Source organism: Cucurbita maxima, unplaced genomic scaffold, assembly GCF_002738345.1.
Source record: "Cucurbita maxima cultivar Rimu unplaced genomic scaffold, Cmax_1.0 Cma_Scf00008, whole genome shotgun sequence".
In the NCBI taxonomy this organism is placed as follows: domain Eukaryota; kingdom Viridiplantae; phylum Streptophyta; class Magnoliopsida; order Cucurbitales; family Cucurbitaceae; genus Cucurbita; species Cucurbita maxima.
Genome location: NW_019272024.1, coordinates 4,285,623 through 4,294,203, shown reverse-complemented (window position 1 = coordinate 4,294,203; position 8,581 = coordinate 4,285,623). Strand labels below are relative to the sequence as shown.

General features: G+C 38.2%; 2 protein-coding genes across 2 annotated transcripts in view; one reads left to right on the top strand and one right to left on the bottom strand.

The window, feature by feature from the left end:
• Positions 1–2,022: 2,022 nt before the first annotated feature.
• Positions 2,023–5,642, top strand: LOC111482934 (uncharacterized protein At5g49945-like). Its single transcript, XM_023128981.1, has 3 exons — positions 2,023–3,115; positions 4,845–5,048; positions 5,135–5,642. The coding sequence occupies exons 1-3, from the start codon at positions 2,081–2,083 to the stop codon at positions 5,363–5,365; spliced, it is 1,470 nt and encodes a 489-aa protein (XP_022984749.1). The 5' UTR covers positions 2,023–2,080; the 3' UTR covers positions 5,366–5,642.
• Positions 5,643–6,836: 1,194 nt separating this feature from the next.
• Positions 6,837–8,581, bottom strand: part of LOC111483238 (probable sodium/metabolite cotransporter BASS2, chloroplastic) — a 3,871-nt gene continuing 2,126 nt past the window's right edge. Inside the window, exons 4-7 of the mRNA XM_023129381.1 lie at positions 7,877–8,032; positions 7,545–7,666; positions 7,304–7,465; positions 6,837–7,206 (exon numbers count right to left, since the gene is read on the bottom strand). Coding sequence (XP_022985149.1) covers positions 6,957–7,206; positions 7,304–7,465; positions 7,545–7,666; positions 7,877–8,032 — 690 coding nt within the window. The 3' untranslated portion in view covers positions 6,837–6,956. The remainder of the gene's footprint in view (positions 7,207–7,303; positions 7,466–7,544; positions 7,667–7,876; positions 8,033–8,581) is intronic.

The window sequence follows — 8,581 nt, the reverse complement described above, 5'->3', positions numbered from 1 at the left end:
TTTTTTTTTTTTTTTTTTTTTTTTTTTTTTTTTTTTTTTTTTTTTTTTTTTTTTTTTTTTTTTTTTTTTTTTTTTTTTTTTTTTGTGATTTTTGTTGATATAAGAAAATAAAAGATTTGAGTTTCATAACAATTTCTCGTTTGTTTTAGAAACTTTATCGGTGAAGCTAACAACAAGAACATCGGTGAAACTAACAACAAGAACATGAACAAACATCTCCGTTAAACCCATTTTAAAACTTTTGTTACCTATGAAACTAAATATTGTTATCATCATATTCTATATTGATAATATTGCTATATCAAAATTCGAAAAAGGTTAATTTGTCTGATTTGCATGTGATCAACGATAAATTTGAGAGTAAAGTACCTATAGAACAATAACGTGCATCGATTATGTGATTTGGTGATTGTCATACACACTCTCGTAAGTTTGGAACAAAAACTTGGATTAATTTAAAGTCGGGCTAACTAATGAAAATACAATGCTCGATACATTCATCATATTTTCGAGATGTAAGAGTGAGCTTAGCGGAAGTAGGAGATGTGATTTCAAGTAAAGGGGGTAAGAAATTGATCGGGGTGGAAAGTTCAAAAATTTCAAAAGATCGAGTGTTATTAAAAGGTGTTGGTGTCTCTATTTAAAAGCCGTCAACGATAATACTCTTATAAGGACGTGAAAAAGCGAGACGTTATGACTATTTCTCTAAAAAAAACATATACTTAATTAATATAATTAGTGAATATATAATACAAAAATGTATATTATCCAAACAACGTGAATAAAATTCACAAACCAATCTAATCCACTCCTCAATTTTGGGGTTGGGTTGTCGGGTTGTTCTTTTTTTAATTATTTTAAAAAAATTAATTATCCACTGTACATATTATATTAATAACTAAAATTTCGTAAAACTCAAATATCAAATATTCATGAGTCACAAGGTATCACTAACGTTGGTTACAAACGTAAAATATTTTTAATATTCATAACAATCTTAAAAGTAAGATAGGATTGGGTTGGGTTGGATTGTAACCCTATTCTCGAATTGGTCGAGTTGACCCGACCAAAAAAATATCAACTCCTAACCGGACCTAAAAATTCAACCGAACCCAAATTAAAAAAAATATATATAACTAAAGTTGGATGAGATACCAAAATCCTAGTTCGTGTGTTATGGCTTTGGTTTTGGTTTCTCTCACCCGGTACGAGCACAGAGTCATGTTCGTCTAAATAAGCTGTGTGAACTAGGTATTTGCAAATGAAGTAGACGAGGACGATGATGGCAAAGGAGGCGAGGACGGAGAAAATGATAATGGAGACGGAGATGAGGATTATGATCGAAAAGGAGGTGAGGAAGGGGAGGATTGAAGGTGGAGGGATCATGTTAGGAGCTTTGTAATTTGGTCGTGTTTTTTAGAGTTTTGTAGGGTTTTTGTGTGAAGAGACTTAGAAGCCATGAAGCATAATGTTTGGTTTTTTTCAATTTGTTTGTTCTGTTTTTTCCCTACATGTTCAAGGTTCGGTTTGACACGCTGGTGGACGACTATTTTAAAATATTTACCTCATTGGTCAAAACTTGTAACAACTCAGACTCACTGCTAGTAGATATTGTCGTGTTTGGTGCTTTTTCTTTCGGGTTTCCCTCGAGGCTTTAAAACGCGTCTGCTAAAGAAAGGTTTCCACACCCTTATAAATGGTGGTTTGTTCTCCTCCCCAACCAATGTAGGACATCACAAACATGTAGAGGTGTTTAAAAAAACCCGATCCATCTAACCTAATTTATATAGTCTAGATTGAATTATAAACTTATTTTTGTTCAGTTGAATTCAAATAAATAAAAATTTTATTGGTGGAATTGGATAAAGGAGGAAGTTAATTTGAAATTGGAACTTGGGCCTTACTACTTAAACATGGGCCGGGCTCATTTTTTGGTCGAGTTAGCCCAGCCCAATAATGAGGCCCGACTTTCCAGTTTCCGCTCTACTCCCCTCCAATTTCATCGTCGTTCTTCATCCAGATTTGAGCGGTTCGCTCTGTTTTCTCTCTCTCTCAGATACCGGAGAGAGGAAAATCAGCCATGGTGAAGCTATTCTCCCTTTGCATCTCCTTCTTTCTTCTCTCTCTCCTCTTTCTCTCTCTTTCACCTTCTTATGTTCTTGCTGATCCCCACTTCGAAGGATTCGAACCAGAAATCGACGACCTCGAAGATGACGATCTTTCTCTCCCCCTCACTGATCTTCCCCTCCGTTCCTCTCTTCTCACCAAGTCGGACCCTGAACCTGCTGGAATTTCTTCACCGGATCGTGATTCTGATGTACCGGATCCGGTGGACGAGCCGTTAGATCCTCAATCTCCACCCTCCGTCTCCGATTCTCCGAAGCCGTCTCCGACCAGCTTCAGTTACTGGGACGAGGATGAATTCGAAGGTTTGCCGATTGAACAACCACAAGAACCGGCACAACAAAGCTCCAAATCCGCTGAGGATTCAGCCACCACCGATCAGAACTCTGATTCAAAACCTAACTCTCCGATTCCCAAACCTGCGAATGTTTCGAAGTCGTATACTGTTGAAATTGTTTGTGGATCTTTCTTGGTGATTTTTGTGATCAACTATTTTACTGGAAAGCGTGAGAACGAGAACGTCGCTCTATCGTGGGCTTCGAAATTTGCGACTAAGGACTCCATTTTTGAGCGGAACTTTAGTCTGTTGGGTGTGGGGGAAGGTGAGGACTCGCCTTTGCTGTTGAAAGAGGGACAGAATATCTTCAAATTCTATGCTAGCGGCCGGAGGTATTGCCAAGGGTTGTTGGCGACAATGGAGTTGAAGAGCCGACACGATTTGATCTCGAGGTTGTATAACATGGTGGTGCCTTGTAAGGACGAAATTAGCTTCGAGGTCTATATGAATGACGATGCAATGGATCATATAATCTTTGCCGTGGCGAGGAAGAAAGCTGCAAAAGGAATGCAAAAGGATTTGAACGATTTGCAAAGATTTGCCGGGATTTTGGCGCCTCCCAGTGGCAGAAAATGGGTTCCTGAAGAGTTGAGTGTAATTTCAGAATCTAAGGAAGTTGCTGCTGATTTGATTACGGAGACCGTTCTTGACCAGGTTGGTAATTTGTTATTCCACTGTTTTAGGTGACTTCCATTATGATTTTTTTGTTCTGAATAGAGAACATTTTGCTGAATGGGTGCTGCTAAGTCCCTTGATGTACAGTCATTTATACTTTATCTTATCTGGTGATCTCGCCTTTATAATGTAATCTTTCTGTCTGTTTTCATGATATGGTAGTTTTTGTTGATACATTGTACATTTGCTTATGGTATTATGCAACTGAATCTTTTATTGTTCTATTTTGGAAGTAGAGTGGAGATTCCGAATTTGTCTCCCCTATGGTGGCAAAATTGACTCCGATTCTACTACTAATAAGATCTTTGATCTTCTAAGTCAGACCAAAGTTTATTGCCAATGTTTTTCACTAGCTGGGATCCATGTTCCGAAATGAAACATGCAAGGTGGGGTGGAGCCGGGTGCCTTCAGGTGTGCGGTATGAACCTCGTTGAGTGTGGGACGTTGTGGGGATACCTCCCATCCTTGGGCCAACCCTATGTTCAAGGCGGCGTGGTAGCGGAACGTGCACGGTGTGGCATTGTCGGATGCCTTTGGGCGTGCGACGTGAGCCTCGTCGAGCACGGAATGTTGCGATGTTGCCTTCTAACTTGGGCTGGTTTGAGGATGGTTGAAGCTGGTACGACGACGAAGAATCAAGTCGTATGAATCAGCTCACCAGCATCGAGGCATGTTATTACAGCCACTTATGCCACTGCCCCTTCAACGTCCATGAGATTTTTATTCATAGCTTTAATTGATTGATCATTGGGTTTAGACTCTTGATTCTATAGGCATTTTTTCTTGTAAATCTTCTTTTTCCCATGGATTTTGTTTCGGAGGTTTGCATCAACCTTTCTTCAAAGCTTTGTAGGAATTCATATGAGGATTAGAACTATTTGTTTTCGCAATGCCTTTTGTCGACTTTTATTGGGCATCCTTTTGATGTCAGTTTGACCCGAGTCGAGAGATTGGGAACGCCATATTTAAGATTCTCTGCATGAGAAGAGAGGGAGGATTCTGTGGCAAGCCTGTTTTGCTGCAGTGCTTTAGTTCCTTTTGGTTAAAGTGGAATCTCGACGTTTCTTAGGATAAGAAACTTCGTCGTGGGAGGAGGGTTGAAGTACTGTACACCATAATGCTTTCCTATGGGTGTTGAAGTCTCCGTTGTGCTCATTCATTTTGTGATTTTTGTTTTCGGCCCTTCCTTTCGTGACTTTGGGATTTCGTTCCCTCGGAGTTGTGCTGTTAGCAACAACTAAAAGGGGTTAACTGTTGAAAGTCTTTGGGACTTTTGCCCTTTCCAATGGAACATCACATCCAAAATGGAGTCTGCTTGAGGTAGAGTGAGACTATAGGGTTCTGATTGGGGCTCCAATCAGTCAGCGTGCAGATAGAAGAGTATGGAAGAATTAGAACTCAGGATGGTATGCTGCCTTTATTTTCTTTGGGTGCCTTGGAAACGTTTATTTACTCCTCGAGCGGTTGTAACTGTATACTGATTTTAACTTTCAGTAAGCTTCTACTTCATTTGTTGTGTTTTGGCTCATTCCCCAGTGATGCATATTCTGTGTTGAAGCAAAAACCTTTTGGGCGTAGGGAAAATACAAAGAAAAGGGTGTTTCCGACGTGCGATATCTGATTGTTTGTTCCTTATCGAACGCCCTCATGCCCAATTAACATGACATAACCAAAACATCCAGTAAATTTCGTTAGTTGATTTCTGCAGGTTTTTGGTGAAAAATCTTTTGAGAAATTTGGGAAGTACTTCATCTCGATGCACTTCTCAGATCAGCATCCGGGCATGCACAAGAAGATGCTGTTGTTCAAATTCGCTCTCCCAGATGCCAACAACATGGCAGATATTTCTCGTCTGGTCGCACTTGTGCCCTATTATATTGACGCCATTGGACGCTACAAGCTCAGTTCACAGGTAATGTTCATAGATATTTATTCAATACAATTTGAACATATTAACTTTGTTCAAAAGTTTCTAAATTCTAATTGTTGGTCATGCAGGCCCGCTCGAAAGCTGAAGCTGCCAGGTCCAAGGCTGCTCAAGAGGCATACAAAGAGCTTCAAAATGCTAGGCAAGAAGCCCTGCAGAAGAGGAAGGCAGAGAAGAAGAAACTGATGGAAGAGGCTGAAGCCAAGTTAGGTGCTGAGGCTCTTCGACGGAAAGAGGCGAAAGATCGCGCCAAGCAGATGAAGAAAGCAATGCCAAAGATAAAGATGAGCCGCACTCGGTAACCGTAACGACTCGAATTCTTCACCTGGTTTTCTAATGTTGTTCCAGAGCTTAGCTGAGATTCCGGAGTTCATTGAGATTTTGATGATCAGGTCGTCATGTACTTTTAGATTGCATTACACTAGTTCGTCATGGCATAAGAACATTACAATAGAAACTAGCTTTCGTTTTTTTTTCTAATTTAAATCTCTGAGGAGATCATATGGCTGAATAGGAATTTTACTGAACTGTAATGTTACTCCATGGTGAATTATATATAAACCTCTTTTGAGACGATCATATGGTTTGTTTTTCTTCAACAAGTTCTGATGAAGATGTGTGATCGGGTCGATCGAACACGCATGATCATAATAAAAATAAATTTTCTTTTTTAAACTCTTAAACTTTCTGAATGAGTATGTCTATTCTATCCTATGTATTAACTTCTCTTAAGGGATACCTCGAGTTGAAGAGTTGTGTCTCATCATCGACAAAGACTTGGGAGAAAAATAGGATTTTATAGTGTATTATATTATTTATTATCTTCTTCTCTGCAAAGATTTAGTGTAAAAGACAAAAAGTTAGTTTTTTAATGGTAAATCATGCTAACTACTTTGACTAATGATTTTTATTAAATACAAGAGTCGGTTTATTCTCTCATCGTTCAAAGATATATTGATTCTAAGTATCTTATATCGACAGTCGAATTTATTTAAGCGTAATGAAATAGCTTCGACACTATATTTATAATTATATGTTTACCTTATAATCGTATGATACAACGAAATCTCTCTTCATGAAAAAAAAAAGTTAAATAGGTGATTTGTACGGTTGACTTTAGAATTTTTACGAAACTATGTTTATAATAAAAAAAATCAGTAAACATGAGTTATCTAATTTTTAAAAAAATAATTTTGTCGAAATTATCCTCTACTAAATATTATAGAACATTGGACACATTTATTTCGATGTTTCTTTTACAAAGAATGAACAACTTTTAATTATTATTGTTTTTGAAAAGTTTTGAATTCTCTAATAAAAGAATAAATAGACTATAGTTTTGTTGTATACATAGATTATATATATTTATGGGTGCCAACTCAACATTGCTTTCAAAGCCATAATTTTCATGCTTAATATTATATTTTTATTGTATAGACTAAATAAAATGGGTTAAATTGTAGTACTTAATAGGGTTTGAGAGTAATAATTATTATAATTTAAAAGATAATAATAATATTAATAATTTAAAAAATAATGAATCAAAACCAAAGTTAAAAATAAAACTAATAATAAAGAAAGAATGTGCGACGATAATTTTTGCGAAAAATTGAATTGAATAAATGTCTTATCCACCGAGCATTTAAAGGTAGTTTCTGTCATTCACATGCATGAAAATTCGAACCATCAACTTTTGAGATAGTAATAAGTGTCTTATCTATTGAATTATGTTTTTAGAGTACCGAAATAAATATTTTGAATAGAGTAAAAGAATCAAAGATAAAAAGGTCAAATTCTTTTAACCCATAAAATGACATGGAGATTATTATGAATTTAAAGAACAAATATACACTTACAAGAGATAAATTAAACACTAAAAAAAGGGCAAGAATTTCAGTTGGCAACGCTACCACTGGCTTCCACTTCATCAGCAGAAGGTTCTATATATCTCCAACAAAGCCCAAGAGTGCTACCCATTATGTTCATTATCACAGCTGACATCGCTGCCGGTAATGCCACCATTGCTGAGCTGAAATGTGAGCTCGCCAAAACAACTCCCAATGATGAATTCTGCATCCCAACCTCTATGGATATAGCTCTTCGTTCCCGTTCTCGAAACCCCCCGATACTCGCTGCTACATAACTGCAAAGCAAACAAATCTCGTGTCGATCGACATTATATTACAAACCAACAGTTAAGTTATAACTTCGAGTAACATTTCGAATGATATGCAACTTACCCGACAAAGAAGCCCGCGAAGTGTAAACAAAACACTGAAAGTACGACCATTCCTAACTCTCCTGATAATATACTTCTAATAATCATCCATGGAGATGCATCAGAAGCTAATGAGGCATTAACCATCGATGATTTGAAACGAACGACATTCTCCGAGAAGACACTGATGAACAAAAACACGACTGAGTTTTGATTAAACAATGATCATTTATACATTTAAGAAGCAACGACGAAGTTAATACCTGCAAGCAAGCAGCGACGAAGTTAAGACAGCAACGAGTGGTGCAAATGGTATCACCAATTTCACCAGCTGAGGAAACGCCTTCTGCAAGTAAGAACCTAAGAGAATAGGAGCTACCACCACCTAGCCAAGAACGAACACGATTGCGATCACAAGAATTTTGTTAATAACAAGAACAAGAACATGAACATGGACAGGAACATGAACATGAACATGGACAGGAACATGAACAGGGACAGGAACATGAACATGAACACGAACACGAACACGAACACATGAACAGGAACACGAACATGAACAGGAACAGGAAGGCAAATGAGAACCAAATTTCACCTGAAGGGTGCTGAGAGAGAGCTTTGCAGCATCAACTGGAATGTAAGCTCCTGCTAGTAATTTGGTAAGAAATGGAGTGAGAATTACGGCTCCTAGAGTGGTGCATACTGTCATTACAATAGACAAAGGAACGTCGCCTTGAGCAATTAAGGTTACCTGAAACACTATTTGATTGAAGTAACGGTGAACGGAAAGCTTAAGCAATCAACTTATCTACTTCAATTCTTCATGATACCGTTCATAAAACTTTCCATAATGCTCGATTGAGATGAGTATTTTGAACCCAGATGATTGTAACGGTCCAAGCCCACCGTCAGTAGATATTGTTCTCTTTAGACTTTCCCTTTTGAGTTTCGCCTCAAAATTTTTAATACACGTGTATAGGGAGAGGTTTCACCCTCATAAAGAATATTTCGTTCTCTTCACTAACCGAGGTGGGATCTTACAATCCACCCTTTTGGGGTTCAGGGTCTGGCACTCGTTCCTCTCTCCAACCGATGTAGGACCTCCCAATCTACTCCCTGATCCTCCCCAACGGATGTGGGATCTCACAATCCACCCCTGATCCTCCCCAACGGGTGTGGGATCTCACAATCCACCTCCTTCAAGGCCCAACGTCTGACACTCGTTCCTCTAACCAATCAATGTAGGACCCCCCAATCCATCACCGATCCTCCCAGGGATCTCACAATCCAACCACCCCCC

What these genes read in the sequence shown, in the direction of transcription:
- LOC111482934 (XM_023128981.1), top strand. Translation starts at nt 2,081, where the DNA reads ATGGTGAAGCTATTCTCCCTTTGCATCTCCTTCTTTCTTCTCTCTCTC. An exon ending in CGGAGACCGTTCTTGACCAG is followed by an intron (nt 3,116 to 4,844) that starts GTTGGTAATTTG and finishes TGATTTCTGCAG; the next exon opens with GTTTTTGGTGAAAAATCTTT. An exon ending in GCTACAAGCTCAGTTCACAG is followed by an intron (nt 5,049 to 5,134) that starts GTAATGTTCATA and finishes TTGGTCATGCAG; the next exon opens with GCCCGCTCGAAAGCTGAAGC.